Source organism: Aegilops tauschii, chromosome 2, assembly GCF_002575655.3.
Source record: "Aegilops tauschii subsp. strangulata cultivar AL8/78 chromosome 2, Aet v6.0, whole genome shotgun sequence".
NCBI lineage: Eukaryota > Viridiplantae > Streptophyta > Magnoliopsida > Poales > Poaceae > Aegilops > Aegilops tauschii.
Genome location: NC_053036.3, coordinates 605,910,601 through 605,930,039, shown reverse-complemented (window position 1 = coordinate 605,930,039; position 19,439 = coordinate 605,910,601). Strand labels below are relative to the sequence as shown.

The 19,439-nt window shown below is 41.8% G+C and overlaps 2 protein-coding genes across 2 annotated transcripts in view; one reads left to right on the top strand and one right to left on the bottom strand.

Annotated features, from left to right (window-relative positions):
- The window catches only part of LOC109784926 (mediator of RNA polymerase II transcription subunit 20a-like), a 64,133-nt gene extending 55,422 nt beyond the window's left edge, over window positions 1-8,711 (bottom strand). The window contains exons 1-3 of the mRNA XM_045233664.2: window positions 8,663-8,711; window positions 7,768-7,841; window positions 7,211-7,423 (exon numbers count right to left, since the gene is read on the bottom strand). Coding sequence (XP_045089599.2) covers window positions 7,211-7,423; window positions 7,768-7,841; window positions 8,663-8,711 — 336 coding nt within the window. The remainder of the gene's footprint in view (window positions 1-7,210; window positions 7,424-7,767; window positions 7,842-8,662) is intronic.
- Window positions 8,712-12,171: 3,460 nt separating this feature from the next.
- LOC141041333 (scarecrow-like protein 3) lies at window positions 12,172-13,445 on the top strand. The gene is made up of 2 exons (XM_073507471.1): window positions 12,172-12,852; window positions 12,894-13,445. Exons 1-2 carry the CDS (start codon window positions 12,172-12,174, stop codon window positions 13,443-13,445), a joined length of 1,233 nt encoding a protein of 410 aa, XP_073363572.1.
- Window positions 13,446-19,439: the final 5,994 nt, after the last annotated feature.

Here is a 19,439-nt window from a genome sequence, read left to right as displayed (position 1 = left end):
GTGTTTATTACTACTGGCTAAGCACCAAGGATCCGGGACTACAATTAATTAGAAAATTAATCATGTGTACATGCATACCAAGATTTAACATCCACACTAGGTTTTGTCTCAAGGATTTTGAGAAGGTTAATTGAAGTTCTCCGATTTGTGTTACGGGTTTGAGTTGTTCAGTTTGAGACAAGAGCTCCGTGTGTATCATTTTGTAGCTATCTTTAGGCAATATTTCATTCATGTAGACTACATAAATGAAGAACTGATAGTCCCTTTAGAAATTTTATTAGTTATTTTTTGTCCCTAATCATTGGCTAATTATTAATGCTTTTTAGAGCTTTCTTCTTATAATTATTATTTCTACTATGTTTTTAGCTGAGCCTTGGATTCATTTCACTCACTCCTCTCTCTTTCTCTCTAATTACCACGCTTCATTGTCAATATACACCTAACAACATTTATATCGCAGCTACACGAACAAGCTATTTCCTTTTACAATGTGGTTGTCACCCTTTTTAGTTCATGTTGATTTTGTCTAAAAGAATGAGAACCTTCTTAATTAGGGGAAAAGATAGATATTAAGAACTGGGACCAATTTAAATTTTAGGCATTTTTTCATTTTCTTAACAACCCCCCATTTATTGTTCACAATGTATTTACATGTTCATCACAATTGTTTATCCTTCATGTACACAGTGGAATAATGCTTCAAGTCCATCATAATTTACGGAAGAACATTGTTGAAGATGTTGATTTTTCTCTTCAACTTGAGGAAGCAGTAAGGAAATATTATTTATATGTATATTAGTTCTATATCGTTTTTGATATATATTCATATGACAACTTTATTCGAAGTGTTCTAATTTTTTACTAGTATTAATTATTTTAAGTTATGGCTTCTTGATGTGGCAAATAAACTCTATATGTTGTAGTGGTGGCCTTTAAATGAATATAATGTGATTTAACCTTTTAAAATTATACTATTAGACCATACAAATAAACTCTATATAGTTTATTTCTAGGAAGTGTTTCGTTGTGCCTCATATAAATGAAATTATTGAATTTTTTGTATACTATTGGTGTTATGTTTTCTATCCAATATATTGCCCATTTGGCAATTATTTTAACTTTGGTATCATCCCTATGCACAAAGAAACTTTAGAGGGTCGTTTGTATTTCCTCTTAAGTATATTAATACACTATAGTTTCATAGAATCTCACTACAAAATTAGGCAGTAAAGGAAGCAAGCATCAATGATTCATCTTTCTATCGCTTTCTCTAACAATGTACTGATGTTGTCTGTTCGAAAGTCGTTCGTGAATGCAAATGGTGACATTGGTGAACAATTAATAGGCTGAGTTCATGACTAACTGTAGATGGTATAATGATAGGTTCATCTCTATGTTCTGTTGAGTATATTATTGAGATGTATTTGTCCACCTAATCATTCATTGTATGGAAAACGCATGATGAGAGAAGGGATCTCAATCATGGTGAAGAAGATCTAGGTAAGTGCTGCCAAGATAGAATGACCTCTTAGATACATTATTCACCTAGGAAATTATCTGAAACCATATGTGTAGTTAGAGGTTATTTCCTATCATATATGGTAATTGTAATAGTCTGCACACATCTAGAAGATGTTGAGCACATCCCAACTAGTGTGTGAATTTTGTGTTGTTGTCCCACGTGATCAAGCATGTAGGCATACAATGCTCTAGAAATATAAAGTTTCCCACAATTATATCCATCTATTTTACATATATCTAATTTTTCAGGAAAAAATCCAGCAAACATTAGCTTGGAGTAGGTATTGGTATTTGGAATTCTTTGTATGCACATATAAGTTCATGATTGGTCTAGGGCTTGTGTTAAGCAATAAGCCCACTTTGTGTGACTGCCTGGACTTGAGGAAAAATAATAGTTAGAAAAATATGTGCGGACTAAATCTTTCAAAAATTACCAGCCTGGACCATTTGCCCCTTTTGGTATTTGGAAATTCTGAAATCTAACTCTTAAGTAAGTACATTGTTGGCCTAATCACCCTATTCACAAATAATCAATGAAAATGTTGTGAGGGTATACCATTTTTTAATTAAATATCCATGTTTTTATTAATTTAATTAACTATGGTTGTCTATGTAGTGAGGGGCCACATACTATAGTGTAAAAGATGATTTCAACTCAGTGTGATATATGAAAATCATTGTTTATACATGGTACACAAGATCAAGCATTGGTTTTATGTACTGTGTACTTGGGAATGTTATGATGAATCTTGGATATAACGTAACCATGAACTTAGAAAAGCTTGAGGCCATGATTATCTAACTACTTTTCACAAGAAAGAAACATTGAAACATCCTCTTTGGAGGAAACTTTCATGCAATTTTGTTGGTAGCTTTTTAATGTCATATAAATTACCTCTATTTTAAATTTATTAATAAACTATAATGTGATTTGTTACTCGCATGCAAATATGCTGGAAAAAAGTTATACTGAAAAAGCATGTTTTGGCCACAAAATCATGTTCCATATAATATGTTTCCATTTTTGCAATTAAATAAATATTTATTTTTAGTTTTAAAACCACATGCATCATGTTAAATATGCAAAAAAAATGCCTACATGGTTATTTCTGATGTGAAATTTCTCTATACACCAGGCTGACCAATGACTAGATAATAATTTAGGAAAAGAAATCATATAAGAATCAAATATATTCCCGCGCAATAGAAGAATATAAAATTCCTTTTTGCGGCATTATCCATCCTTTTGGTTTAAAGGAAAAAGTGCATGTAAATGGAGAAAATTTCCTTTATCCCAATTATATAGGACAAACAAATGAAATCTACATTCCTCTGACACATCTTTTAAAAAATTCCTATCAAGAAGAATGAGACAATGATCTTAAGTGACACAGTAACATCTGACTTACACCTTTTCATATGGTTTCAGTTTGATTTGACCATGTTTATTATATTTTTAGAAGTTGTTGAACTAAATATGTTATGAAGGAGATACGCATGCAAATACCACAGAGGTCTTTAAGAAGATGCCCACACATTTTTCAAGGCCACTCTGCCACGTTCGAACAAAGGTATTTAGGTTTGGTGAAACAAAGTATGTTTCACCAACATTTGGGCTGTTTTCATGTGCATGCAGTTCAAATTTTATTTATCTCCATCAAATAATCTTGAAAAAAATTTAATGTCCTATATCATATAAACCCATAATAGTCCCGAAATTAATCAAGGAAATTACAGTGGTGTATATTGAAAATAGAAAAGGTTATAAGATACAATGATGAAAAAATTGAGTTCTCTTCAAACGCAACAGTTTTCCTTCGACACTTTGGAAGCTGAGATATTATTTTGCTAGTGATAATATGACTTATATAATTTATGAACATGCCTATAATTCTTGATTTCTTTTCTATTGCTATATATATATTTGCATTTTTGTATTACATTTGGAGCATGAAACTAAGATTTGGCCATGTGATTAACCGCATGTATCCTTAGCACTGTATTTACATATACTATTATGTATCTAGACTTAAGTCGGTGCCTTGTACATTTGGAATGAGATTGTAGTTGACTATTCCCAGTTGTTATATTATCATCCTAAAGAAATGTTAGATTTTAGAGTAAACATCTAATGGACTCTCTTGAAGATTATACAACCTAGTCGTGATTTTTTGAGAGAAAGATTGTAAGGGAGACCCCTACAATATAATTGGTGCAACAAACCCAAATTGCAAGTACCATGCCTTGAACCTGGGTGGGTGGGAAGTCATCAACCCCTTTCCACCACTAGGCTATGCCATAGTCTGCCTGATGTCTATTAGTGGTTGCTCATCTGAGCAGATGCATGGGTGTTGCAAGAAACAATGATTCATTTTCAACTAAGTGATGTGTGAGAATTGATCGGGAAATATTCAACGCCAAGTGCCCTCTTACCCAAAGGTGCCCCTCATACGATCCATAATTGATCCATTATATTTTACTTTGTTATTGGCTTCATCATGGCTAGTATGACACCATAATTAATTTGCTTGCCATCTTATAGCGAGACACCTTTTACATATATATGGAGTATGCGCGAGTAGAGATGTGAGCCTGGTAAGAGAAGGGTGGTGATATGTCTTGCTAGTGTATACAGATATCCAGATGTGTTTAAAAGAAGTGCACGTGCTAGATTTGAACTATAAACTAGAACTTGCATGGTTGAATAATGCAAATGGTCTCTCCTTTCGGCATGGGGATCTAGGTTCTTATGTAGTGACACCTTCTCCACTGGTAAGTATTCAATCTCCAATATTATATGGTACCATTATGGTCACTAACTATGGAAATTCTCCAAGATAAGTTAGGATAATGGATTCCCTACACCTTCATCATTATTTCCTCCAAGTGCCTACCTAGTGTGACTACTTACGATCCAGGGAGATACTATGAGTTCCTAGGTTATGATCCGATATGCTCATAAGTTTTACCTCCTTTGTAGTTATTCGCCACTTATTAATACCTAAGTATGACATAAATATTTCTTTGAAAAGGTTTACATCCCCATTTCATTGCCCCTTTCTCCATCTGAATATCCGTACGATGTTCAATAAGATCACACATTGATCGACTAGTTAGAAAGCATAGTTGCTCTCCAATGCCAAGAAGTTGATTTTGAGAAAATACTCATGTTCTCAGCCATAGCCTATATATGATCTCGTTGAACCTCTCTCTTTGGTAAATAAGTATAATCGACACCTCTCGTAGGGAATTTACTACAAAAGAGGGTATGATGGCAGGGGAGGATGATGTTGAGTTACCTTGGATACAATCATTGAGAAAGCTTGGCTTCCACAACCCAGCCTGTCACAATGATTCCAAGAGGACCAAGTGACTTTGGCAACAATGCTCAAGCAATAAAAGGCAATCAAGGTTTCTGTTTTGGCTTCTAAGCAATTTTAAGCTATTTTGCACATTTGTTAAGTTCTTATTAGGAAAAGGACTATGGATGATTGTTGGCTAGATGCTACAGATGTGTTGAGTCCAATCTATCCATATTGTGGTTTATTAAGTAGTTAATAAAAGAGTAATCGATCAATACTACCTTGTAGAGTAACACACACATTAGTGATCCTTGGGCAAGTTCTTGATCCCAACAATCAAACATGTCTTGCCCCTTTAGATCTTATTGCAAAATTGGCTTCTTGAAGTAGAAGTGGAATATGTGACAATATTGAAGTGGATATAAAATAGTCCATACATCTCATGGGCAGTCTACCATGCCTTCATTCTTCTACCGCATAAGTAGTCAAGAGCAACCCTTATCAGAAAAAAATTGTGCACCATCGAAGCACTATTATTCACTTGGTTCACCTAAAAGGACCCTTGTTGGATACTTGACTGTCTTTATGAGAGTACGATCTTCCGACCAAAGAGCATTCTATAGTTGACAGAGGGCATCCTAAGCCTTGCTATACACCTCGCAGTGCAACCTCAAGAGACGCCTTCCAAAGGAGAAAGGTAGGACTTCAAATTAACAATATAATTTAATAATAACATAGAATTTAAATTGGCTAAGCATGGAGATACTATGGTAGATTGTTCTACGTTGATATGTTGTGCATATGTTTCGACTACTGGTTGCCTATTGGATGGATGACCAAAGTTCATACCTAGCCAATCATCGAGAAAATGGGTATTTTTTTGCTCAAAAGGGGAAATAAGTTTCTTTCTGTTGCGGAAAGTTTCATCCTCATTTGTTACATCGTCGAACATACTCACCAGTCCACTTATTGCCTAATTGGGGAACAATAAGATGTGTCATATCGGGAGCTAATTCTAATTGTGGGGAACACATTACACTAATGGGGTTTGTTTCTATCAAACTTAACAAACGTTTGCTAGACTAAATACATTTACCACCTTGGACATAGACACATCAAGTCCTTTTTTCCTAACACTTTTTTCGTTAAATGACAGGATCAGTACCACCATACCTTTAATCCAGACCAGAATATCTCAAAATAATATGGGAATGGAACTCTTTGCTACCTCCATCATCACTGATATCACTAAAGGGGAAATGTATAGAGGTTAATGTTATAGTGTTCACCATCGTGTATGCTCATCCACCGCCATGGTCCATACTCAACCCTCTTGGACACGTCATCACCTTTGCCTTGTCCAATGTATAGCAACATTCTTGTCCATGAATTGTCAACACCCATATGGCCATGAAGATCAAGTAGGAGCTTTTTGAGCCTGTTTGTTCTTCTAGCGGTGGTATTTTAGTTATTGTACCAAAGCCTATAAGCAAATGATATTTCTTCCTTTTGTCTACACAATCTGCATCTTTGAGGGCCAACTACACGGTCCAATTTTCACAACTCACATAATTTAGTGAACCCATGATTTCTTCAATAACATTTGAATAAGTGTAAGTTTTTTGTTTGGCTCCTCACCCAAAACAAAAATACTAATGGTTACATGCCGGCACTCTTTTGTCCTTAATTACGCACATAGCCGGCATGTGATGTTCAACATGACATTTACAATGTTGAGCGGCACTTGTGCATGGCCCATGCATGTAGGACACTTCCTATTTGTTGTAAACGTCCCACTTGTCCTCTAAGTAAATACCTTGTAATTAGGATCATAGTTGTAGATGATAGGACTCCTGTATGTGCTATATATTGGAAACATATGCCATGAATACAATTTCATTGCAACAAATCCTATTCTACATGGTATCAGCCTAAAGACTGATCCTAACCTTAGCCGCCTCAGCACTAGCTAGCCGTCGCAGCTGGCACCCCTTCTCCCATTGGTTGTCGTCCTCGCTAGCCCTAGTCGCCTCCGCTACCTATCCTACCTCCCACTGCCGCTTCTCCCACAGACCACCGCACCCCTAACCTACCCGTTTCTTCTGCTCCTCGTCGCCACTATTTCCCATCTACCCTAGCTGCTGCAGCCGCCGGCCGCCGCACCTGACCCCCTCTCCCTTGCTTCCGCTCCAACCCCATGGACTACATGGACTTTCCCGTCTTCTCCCTCTCCGGCGGCAGCAATCACTTTGCCAACCCGAGGCTCCATCGGCAACATGCATCCGTCACGTGCCAATCTATGACCACATCCCCGTGAAGATCTCTCATAGCGGCGCCAACTTCTACATCTAGAAGACCTACTTAAACTTCCTGTCCGCGAGTAAAACCTCCATGACCACGTTGACGGCACTGTCGACCTCCTGCACATGCATGGCGATGCTGAGTGGATGGCCATCGACGCCACCCTCACTCGGTGGTTCTTCCTCGCCGTCTCCAAGGACACATTCCACACCATCGTGCGTGAAGGTGATGAAGCCTTCATGGTGTGGACGAAGATCACCGGCCTCTTCACCAACAACCGGGTGCAACAGATCATCTTCCTTTAGCAAGAGTTTTTTTGGTCCTCACCAAAACGAATCTTCCATCGATGATTAGTGAATGTGCCTCAAAACCCTCGCAGACGAGAGGCACTACATAGGATTTCTGGTATCCGACAAGTTCCTACACTCCATGCTCAACCTCACCCTCCTTATCACCCCGACCTGCCATAGGGTGGTGGCCTACCTTCATCTCGAAGAACGGCGGATGAAAATCTCCCAGGTGCGCACCAACGACACTATTCAACACCTCGCATCGTGGCGTTTCTTCATCCGCCCGGCTTCCGCTCCACTTGTTCGGACGCCCCGCTCTATTCCACTACCTCCAGGGTGATACTACTTCTTACCTGCTCCTCTATGTCAACTGCATCATCTTGACGGCCTGCACCAGTTATCTCCTCTGATGGCTCAATGATCGTCTCTGTGCCAAGTTTTCCACTAAGGACTTGGGTCCCCTACACTACCACCTTGGGATCGAAGTGGTGCGGCGTGCGAACGGATTCTTCCTCCACGAGCGGAAGTACGCCCTCGAGCTACTTGACTGTGGGGGAATGCTTAATTGCAAACCCACGGACACACGGGTGTTACGAAGGCCAAGATCTGTACCATCGATGGTTCTCTAGTTCCAGATGCCTCCTTCTACCGATCCATCATTGGTGGCTTACAGTACTTGACGCTCACTCATACAGAGTTGTAATACGCAATTTAGTAGGTGTACCTTGACCTGCACTCCCCTCCTGGCGCTCATTGATCCTCGGTGAAGAGGATCTTATGCTATATCCACGGCCACATGTATCTCGACATCACCCTGCTGGCCCCGCCCTCCACCAACATCGTTGCAGACTCTGATGTTGATTGGGCTGGCTATCCTGACACTCGCAGCTCCACCTTTGGATATTGTGTCTTCCTTGTCTATCACTCATCTCGTGGTTGTCAAGCGATAGCCCATGGTCTCCTGTTCGAGTGTTGAGGCCGAGTCACATGGTGGCTAACACCATCGCCGAGTGCATGTGGCTTTGCCAACTCCTTCATGAGCTATGTTGCACCGTCAACAAGTCCACTGTGATGTATTGTGTCAATGTCTCTGCCATTAACCTCTCCGCAATTTCGGTTTATCATCGGCGCACCAAGCATATCGAGCTTGATATCCATTTTATTTGAGAGCACGTGGCTCTTGTGAATTCTTGAGTTCTTCACATTCCCACAACTCAACAATTTGAGGATATCATGATGAAGGCTTGCCGACGTCCACATTCAAGGAGTTCCGGTCCAGAGTTTGCATCGCTGCCATTGACGCTTTGACTGTGTGTGTATGTTTGTGGGCGGGGGGGGGGGGGGGGGGGGGGGGGGGGGGGTTGAGCGACGCTTGTGCATGGCCCATGCAGGTAGGACTTTCCTATTTTTTGTAAACATCCAACTTACCCTCCAAGTAATCCCTTGTAATTAGTATCATAGATGTGGACTATAGGACCCTTATACGTGCCATATATGGGCACCATGTGTCGTGAATACAATTATGTTGCAACATATCCTTTTCTACACACATCATCATCTAACATTTCAAGAATAATCATAGGGTTTCCATATCATCATTGAACGTCACTTTGATTTGTGTTGAAACCCTAACTATCATGTAAAGACGACTTACGACCCACTAGTTTATTACATGTCACTGAAACCTGGTCTGCTAAATCTAGCCCAATCATTTTGGCAACATATAACCAACCGTTCTATCATCAACTAGTAGAAATACAACTACATAACCAACCCAAACTGTAACCGTTAAATAACTCCATTGCTAATGGCATATCACTGATGTGAGAATCTCATCGCAAACAGAGATAACATGCTTGACAAATCATAAATGAGAAATGCTGACCAACCGTCCATGATGTGGATCTCATCGCAAGCGATCACAACCGTCCTTTTCAACCATTCATTGTTTCACACTCACACACACACACACACACACACACACTTTGCACATGCTTGTTAAGTACTATTTGTGTGCTATAATCTGCACTGAGTGCGCTAGCCTTCGGGGTCAACCTCCTCACAAAAACACACAGTTGGGTCTCCTTTCTAATAGTTATTTCTCATGCATTGTTAGATACATTGTTAGACCGACCATGTGCTATGAGGGGTCTTGCTAGAGGTGATGTGTATAAGTAAAGTGAGCCTAAACGTACGCGGTTTGATGGCCATTTATGCAATGTGGAACTCATGGAATGAGCACATGGTATGGATATTTATGGGAGCCACTATAATAAAACGTAATGTCTTGTTAATGATCGAGAAGATCAGCAACCGAGCTTTCCTTGAGACAACTAAGGCTTTTCTATTTCTTGGTTGTCTAGGATATGAATACTACAGTATGTAACTAGTCTCCGTTGTAATGGTTGAACGTCTACACACCCTTTCCACATGGTAGACAAACTGACTTAAGCTACCTCGATAGTTGTTTTAAAAAGGCTCCATATTGTGGCAATGACAAACCTATGTTTGATGGCATGGTCATTTATGCATTGTGAAACATCTATACCATAACATACAGACATTTTAGCGAGTTACTATGATGACTCATTAAAATCCATCGATGGCGCCAACCAACCGAGTTTTGCCTTTGAGCCTCCATGAAGTTTTGCCATTTCCATGTCCTATTTGGCGACCTCCTTGTTTTTTTTCTTCAATGCACATTGCTCTTGTCCATTTGAATCATTTCAAGTATAAGAGATTGATATATCTGATGCCTATCTTTTAGCAAAGCAATGAGAAAGATGGTCGTGTATGCATGTTATAAAGGTGAAATTAATCTGCAGCCACGCAAAGAATGCAACATTGATATAGATATTAGCATGCTTCAAAAATTACGTTACACATCCCAAATGTGATTGATCACGCAATGAGTAGTTTTCATGGTTTGTCAAGCTTGTTTAATGTGAAAGCAAAACATATCTTCTTTATACCGTTTTACTAAGAATCTTATGTATGATTTTGGTTTGGGGTGTATTCATGAAACTCTGTATATATATATATATATGCCATAAATTAATACTTTTTGTATAATTCACTAAAACTCCATCACTCAATCATCCAAAAGAACAAGAAAATGTTGAGTTTTCATAATCAGACAGAACTTTGATTATAGTTTTGAGTGGCACTGTCAAAAGACAAATTTTTTTTGCAAGACAACTATTAATAATATTATTGTTGCATACTCGATGCCCATATTTTTACATCTACTATCTACTACTACACGAGTAGAGCATTTTGGAGACCAAGCTCCATGGAGCCCTTTATTTTGAAAAATTCAAAATTATAAGTTTTGGTTTCAAAAAATTCTGAAAAAAATACACATGTCTGCAAGGATGTAAAATGTATGTGTGAAAAATTTCAGGATGAAATACCTTGAATTGTGAGCTGCACAGAAAAAAACAAAATCATGGACTTTAAAGATGAACAGTACATATGCTAAAAAGCCCCAGATTTGTATTTTTGTGTAGCTCACGTTTTAATGTGTTTCGACCTAAAAATTTGCACACATGCACATTATGTATCTTGGTATATGTGTATTTATTTTCAGAATTTTTTGAAACTGAAAAGTTTGAATTTTGAAGTTTTCAAATAAAGGCATCCATGGAGCTCGGTCTCCATTTGGCATTTTCGCTACTACACTACTTATAAAAGCACGAATTTGGTGAATCCAAATGATCTCAGCCATTCAACAACCTATAGGCAATGACCCATCTTGCCCAGTGATGTATCAACATTAATTGAAATTATTTATAAACAACATTAATTACATTAATGCTAGTTAATATTGGAAATATCATTAATTATAATTAATTATTTATAAATAACATTAATCAACTACTACCTATAAAGGAACTAATTTGGCAAATCCAAATGATCTCAGCCATCAAACCTATATCCAACAACCCATGTTCCTCCGGTGATGCATCAACGTTAATTGCAAGTTCATCTTGCAAATGTCATTAATTACAATTATTTAGAAAGAACATTAATAGTAATCAATATTGGAAATAGCATTAATGGTTGCGCTAGGAAACTAAGATCGGAATGTGCTATATATCTTCGAGCGGACAAATGGGTTGGGTCATTGTAGTCAAGATATATATGCAACCGATTTAAAGTACCCACAACAATCACGATACACTACATATAGTTCATATTTTTGAACAACCATGCCTTACTGAACATCCATGCAGCTATAGGGGAGTTACAAGTGGAAGAAGAGGAGGTAAAGCTCCTTAGCATACTATCAAATTGACGCACGTGCACGTGCACGATTATGTGTGTATCAGAGGTCAGAGTTTTAAATCATTGATTGCACATTTAGTTATACAACTTATATTTCTGAAGTACGGAATACTATATATATTATTGTTCGCACGCACTATCGGTCAATCGATCATATCATTTTCTAGATGGAATGGGGTGTAGGCACGTTAATTTGAGCAGTTAGGAAGAACACCGGCCAATTTTTGCAAGCACTTGCCATTTAGATAAGATAGTACATATACTAGCTAGAATTAGGAGATCAAAGCAATTGGGAACACATAGAATGTGGAGCACCTACTTTTGCATATTTAAGCCCCTCGTACATATGTGATGTCATTGTTTATATATATATATATATATATATATATATATATATATATATGTTTTTGTTTTTCGCCTGTTGATTACTACTAATATTCAAATCCATGATTCATGTGTGCAGATCAATCATGAATCCAGAGAACAGAGGTCAAGAAACCACCGGGCCAGTGTATGCGCCCACACCTCTAAGGACAACGTGGTCGGTGGATCTCGGAAACGGACTCAACGGGACATTCGTACACTCCAACATCAATGGTACTACGAGATTACTGGTGCCGGAGGTGAGGTCGGCAGCGGCGCCTGCTACAACATCCCCGACCGCACCGCCTACTACAGGATCCCCTACGGCACCTGCATCGCAGGATCAGTACGAGCAAAGCGCGATAGACCTTATCACGCTTCTATATTCCTGCTCCACCGCGGTCGCCAAAGGGGACAAGGAGCTCGTAAACGTGGGTCTGGAGATGATATGCAGCGGTCTCGCATCGGACGACGTCGGCTGGCCCATACACCGCCTCGCGTCTTCGTTCGCTGACGCTTTGGCGCTGCGCATGGTCCAGCCATGGCAGGGCGTGTGCCGTGCCCTCCAGCTGCAGAAGACTACCCCTGCACCGGCAACCGCGGCGGCGTGCCGCCACTTCGTTGAGATGTGCCTGTTCCTCCGCCTCACCAGGACCACGGCCAACTATGGCATCATCGATGCAACTCGGACGGAGAGGAATGTTGTGCTCCACGTCGTCGATCTCGGCGGCGCTGATCCTGACCAGTGGCTTCTGCTGCTCCGCCTCTTTGCCAAGCGTCCGGGGCGGGCGCACACGAGCAAATCCTCCGCTTGACCATTGTCAACTAGGAGGACGAGTTCCTGTCCGTCACCGGTGCACTCCTCGCCCGGGAAGCCGAGAGCCTGCACATCGGCTTCCATTTCCACCCAGTGAAACTCCAAATCAACCAGCTGCTCAGTATCGAGCCCCTCGGTGTCAGGAGCGGCGAAACACTGGTCATCGTCTCCACCCTACAACTCCACCGTCTGCTCGCCGACGAGTTTGTAGAAGTGGCTGCTCGCCCTCATGACAGGAAAGGAAAAGCGCAGGCGCATGCTACCATGATGAGGGCCGACGCGCTCCTGCGCGACCTAGCGAAGCTATCGCCGAAGCTCATGGTGGTGACGGAGCCGGAGGTCAACCACAACGGCGAGTTCACGGCCCGGTTTGAGAACGCGCTCAACTACTACGGGGCCCTGTTTGATGCCCTGGAGGAGAGCGTACCTACACGCGGGTCGGCGATGGAGCGGGCGGACGTGGAACGGTGCCTGCTCCTGCAAGAGATCAGGGACATCGTTCCCTATGATGGCGCGCAGCGCCGGGAGCGCCACGAGCGGATGGGAAGTGGGCGGGACGGATGAAGGCCGCAGGATTCACGTATGCGGCGATGAGCGCAGAAGCAATGGCGCAAACGGTGATGCTGGTGCAGATGGTGACCGGCTGCAGCAGGGCATACAGGGTTTCGAGTGAGAAGGATGTGTGCTTCTTCATCCACTGGCGCGACATCCCGATGTTCTCTGTCTCGACCTGGCGTGCGGTGTGACGAGGATCGCCGGATATTGTGTCATGTGATCTCTGCAGACTTCTCAATTCATTGCAATAATTTCATGCATTTGATGCATGTGCTTTAGTTGGTTGCCTGAACTTCTTGTTATCATTTTGATTTGTTGTTGTTATCCTACTGCGTGATAGCTGTTGTTTCATTCAAGACATTTTGAGTTATCTTTGAGACATTTTGGTTATCTTTGAAACATTCAAGACATTTTTGAGTTGTTCTTGTTATCATACTCCTCATCTTATGCCACAAGAAGAAATTGGAAGTACGAGGTAATAGTATGCTAGCAAATCAATTACCACAGAACACACACACTCTCTCTCTCCATTCTCGCAAGAAAAGACTGACACAAGCGAGAAGAAATCATAACCTCTTCCTATGGGGCCTTAACACTGCCTGTCTTCCAACTTAGTATGATAGAAGAATATAAAATTCCTTTTTGTGGCAGTATCCATCCCTTTTGGTTTAAAGGAACAAAGTGCAAGTAAATGGACAAAATTTCCTTTATCCGAATTGTTTAAGTGACACGGTTATATCTGACTCGCATCTTTTTATATGGTTTCGATTTGATTTGACCATGTTTGTTATATTTTAGAAGTTTATGAACAAAATATGTCTTGAAGGAGTACCCATGCGAAGGATCGGGACCAAAACGCAAGTACCACATGGTTAAATGGGCTGCGGTGTGCCGTCCCAAAGACCTGGGAGGTCTAGGGATCACAAATACCAGAATCTTAAACATTGCACTTATGTGAAAATGGATATGGAAGCTCTCGCAGGGGGCGACGGGTCTGTGGGTTGACCTGTTGCGTGCCAAGTACTTCCCGAACGGGAATTTTTTTGAGGGTGTGGTGAGGGGATCTCCTTTCTAGAACGATCTTCAAACGGTCCGACCGGCCTTCGCACTGGGAGCCAAGTTCTCCATTGGTAACGGCCGTTCGGTCCGTTTCTGGCTAGACCACTGGGTAGGATCCCAACCCCTTTGGTCAGAATTCCAGGACCTTTACGCTTTGGCTGTCAACCCGGAGCAAACTGTTGCCACGACACTTTCCTCTTCCCCTCCGGCGATCCATTTCCGTATAGAGTTAACGGGAGCAGAACAAGCTCACTTAACGGAATTGCTTGATTGCATTGAGCCGGTGTCGCTGTCTACGACCGCGGACACTGTCACCTGGGCCCTCACCCCGTCCGGCAAGTTTTCGGTCAAGTCTCTTTACCGTAAGCTGTGTCAGGGCCCGTCCTTCCAGGTGCCGAATGGCTTGTGGAACGCGCGCCTTCCGCTTAAGATTAAGGTGTTTTTTTGGCAACTGTTCCGCAATAGACTGCCCACTTCGGCTAACGTCGCCAAACGCAATGGCTCGTCGACCGGCCTGTGTGCGATATGTAACGTCACGGAGGATGCGAACCACGTATTCTTCCGCTGTCCGCTGGCACGTTTTACTTGGAGTGCCGTTCGTGCAGCGGCCAACACCTCCTGGGACCCTCGGTCGGCTTCCGACCTCGCGGCCATAGTAGACTCGGTTCAAGGAGGCAACAAACGTGTGCTTTGGAGTTGCATCGGCGCCTTGGTCTGGGCTATCTGGCTCACTAGGAACAAACTAGCGATCGAGGGAATCTTCCCATCACACCCTGCTAACATAATTTACAAATGCAACCTTCTACTGCAGCAGTGGAGTCAGTTGGCGAGGCGCAAGGATGCTGAGAAACTGAAGCAAGCTCAAGATCGTCTTCGCCAGGTCTACGTTTTGGCTAGGGAGCCATCCGCCACTTCTACGCCGTGAAGTGGCCCTTTTGTCACGCGAGCGAGCCTGCGTGCTCTATGCTCTGGCTTCGGGCCTTGTATTTGCATCGCTGCGTGCTTCTTTTGGCCCGTTTTAAAACTCTTGTGTCTCCGCGTCGGCGTGGCCTGAGCCTCCGTGCTCGTGTTCGATGTCCTAAGACTATGTTTGTTACGCTGCCTAAGTTGTGGGCTTTATTAATTTAAAGCCGGACACTTCTAGCGTCTTCATTCTAAAAAAATGAGTACCCATGCAAATACCAAAGAGGTCTTAAAGGAGATGCCGTCGCATTTGCCAGGGCTACTCTGCCAGTTCAAAGAAAGGTATTTAGGTCTGATGCAACAGTAGTACGTTTTCACCAACATTTGGGTATTTTTCATGTACCTGCGGTTCAAATTTTATTTATCTCCATCAAATAAACTAGAAATGAATTTAATGTCCTAAATATATCGTATAAACCCATAATAGTCCCAAAATTAACCAAGGAACTTGCAATAGTGTATATTGAAAATAGAAAAGGTCATAAGGGAAACTGATGAAATTTTTTTGAGTTTAACTTCAAACCTGACAGTTTCCCTTCGACACATTTGGAAGTTGAGATATTATTTTTCTAGTGATATTATGCCTTATAGAAATCCGTGAACACGTGTGTAATTTTTTATTTTTTATATTGCTATGTATATTTGGATTTTTGTACTCCATTTGGGGCATGAAACTAATATTTGGCCATGCGATTAGTCGCATGTATCCCTAGTGTTATATTTATATATGCTATTATGTATCTAGAGTTAAGTTGGTGCCTTGTGCGTTTGGAACGAGATTGTAGAAATCTCATAGACTCCTGATATTATATAACCTAGTCTTGCTAATGTCACTTAGTGGCTAATCGTTTGAGCGCATGCATGGGTATTCCAAGAAACGACGATTTCATTATGAAGTCAGTGAGGACCGAGCATTAATGGACAAATATTCAACGCCAAGTGCCCTCTTACCTAAATGTGCCCCTCATACAATCCATAGTTGATCCATTATACTTTACTTTGTTATTGGCTTCATCATGGCTAGTATGACGACATAATTAATCTGTTTGTTGCTAGCTTACAAAGGAAGACACTGTTTACATATGGAGAATGTGAGAGTGGAGATGTGAGCCTAGTAAGAGAAGGGGTGGTGATATGTCTTGCTAGTGTATACTGATATCTAGATGTGTTAAAAGAAGTGCATGGGCTAGATTTAAAGTACAAGCAAGGTCTTGCATGGTTGAGTAATGGGAATGGTCTCTCCTTTTGGCATGGGGCTCTAGGTCTTTATATAGTGACACCTTCTCCACTGGTAAGTATTCAATGTCCAATATGATATGGTATCATTATGATGACAAACAATGGAAAATCTCCAAGATAAGTTAGGATAATGGATTCCCTACACCTCCATCCTTATTTCGCCGGAGTTCCTACCTAGCATGACTACTTGCAATCCTGGGAGATCCTAGGAGTTCCTATGTTATGTTCTTGATATGCTCATACATTATACCTCCTTAATAGTTATTCGCCACTTATTGATACCCGAGTATGCCATCAATATTTATTTGGAAAATATTTACATCCCCATTTCAATGTCCCCTGTTTCCATCTGAACATTCGTACGATGTTGGACAAGATCATACGCTGACCGACTAGTTAGAAATCTCTGATGCTCCCTGATATCAAGAAGTTGATTTTGAGGAAACAATCATGTTATCACCCATAGCCTATATATGATATAAGAGAACCTCTCTCCTTGGTTAATTAAGTACTATAGACACCTCTCATAGGGAATTCTAGTGCAAAGGAGGGCATGATGCCAAGGGAGGATGATCTCGAGTTACTTTGGACACAATCATTGAGAAAGCTTAGCCACCACAGCCGAGCCTGTCACAGTGATTCCAACATGACCAAGTGCCTTTGGCTACAATGCTCAATCGAGGAAAGGAATTCAAGGTTTTAGTTTGGGCTTCTAAGTTATTTCAAGCGATTTTGTATGCTTGTTAAGTTCTTCTTAGGGAAAGGAGACCAAATTCTACTATGGAGGATTGTTGGGTAGATGCCACAGATGTGTTTAGTCCAATGAGTCCATGTTGTAGTTGATTAAGCAGTTAATCAAAGAGTACTCGATCGTAGTACCATGTAGAGTAACACACACATTATTCATCCTTAGGGAAGTTCTCCATCCAACAATCAAACATTTCTTGAGAATTGGCTTTCCAAAGTGGAAGTGGAATATGTGTAATATTAAAGTGGCATAAAATGGTCCGCACAGCTCGTGGGCACTCTACCATGCCTTCATTGTGGTGTCCCATAAGTGTTGGAAATCTACCCTAGAGGCAATAATAAAATGGTTATTATTATATTTCCTTGTTCATGATAATCGTTTATTATCCATGTTATAATTGTATTTACCGGAAACTCAAATGCATGTGTGGATACATAGACAACAACATGTCCCTAGTGAGCCTCTACCGGACTAGCTCGTTGATCGAAGATGGCTATGGTTTCCTAGCCAGAGACATGAGTAGTCATTTGATAATGGGATCACATCATTAGGAGAATGATGTGATGGACAAGACCCAAACTATGAACGTAGCATATGATTGTGTCAAGTTTATTGCTATCGTTTTCTGCATGTCAAGTATATGTTCCTATGACCATGAGATCATGCAACTAACTGACACCGTAGGAGTACCTTGTGTGTACCAAACGTCGCAACGTAACTGGGTGACTATAAAGGTGCTCTATAGGTATCTCCGAGGGTGTCTGTTGAGTTGGCATGGATCAAGACTGGGATTTTCCGAGGGTGTCTATTGAGTTGGCATGAATCAAGACTGGGATTTGTCACTCCGTGTGACGGGGAGGTATCTCAGGGCCCACTCGGCAATACATCATCACAATGAGCCTATAAACAATGTGACTAATGGGTTAGCCACAGGATCTTGTATTACGGAACGAGTAAAGAGACTTGTTGGTAACGAGATTGAACTAGGTATGGAGATACCGACAATTGAATCTCGGGCAAGTAACATACCGATAGAAAAAGGGAACATCATACGGGATTAGCTGAATCCTTGACATCGAGGTTCGACCGATAAGCTCTTCGTAGAATATGTAGGAACCAATATGGGCATTTAGGTCCCGCTATTGGTTATTGAAAATAGAGGTGTCTCGATCATGTCTGCATAGTTCTCGAACCCACAGGGTCTACACACTTAACGTTTGGTGACGATATAAGTATAGTTGAGTCATTATGGTGGTTATCGAAAGTTGTTCGGAGTCCTGGATGAGATCTCAAACGTGACGAGGAACTCCAGAATGGTCCGTAGGTGAAGATTGATATATAGGACGAAGGGTATCGGAGTCCAAAAGTGTTCCAGGGGCACCGGGTTATCACCAGGATGACCGAAAGGGGTTTCGAGGGGGGGCAGTGTTGGGGGACTCATGGGCCTAGAGCAGGGGGCACACCAGCCCACTAATGGGTTGTGCGCCCCCCTCACCCAATCCTACGAGGCCAGGAAGGGTGGTGCACCCCCCTAGGGATGCCTCCCCCTTGCTTGGGGGGCAAGGCACCTAGGGGGCCACCCAAAACCCATCTAGGGTTGCCTTTGTGGCCACCGGCCCCCTAGGGGAAACCCTAGGGCGCCTCCTCCTTCCCCTCCCCCTATATATAGAGGGGTAGAGGGAGGGGAGCCGCACCCATCTATGCCACGGCGCTGCCCTCCCTCTCCCTTATAGCCCTCTTCCTCTCTGCGGTGCTTAGCGAAGCTCTGCTGAGATTCCACCATCACCACCACCACCACGCCGTCGTACTGCCGGAGGACTCGAGCTACTACTTCACAATCACTCGTTGAATCGAGGAAGTGAAGGCTTCATCAAGATGTACGTGTGTTGAATGTGGAGGTGCCGTCCGTTCGGCACTTGGATCGGGAGTTCGCGGGACGGATCGTGATTGGATCGCGAAGACGTTCGACTACATCAACCGCGTTTCCTAACGCT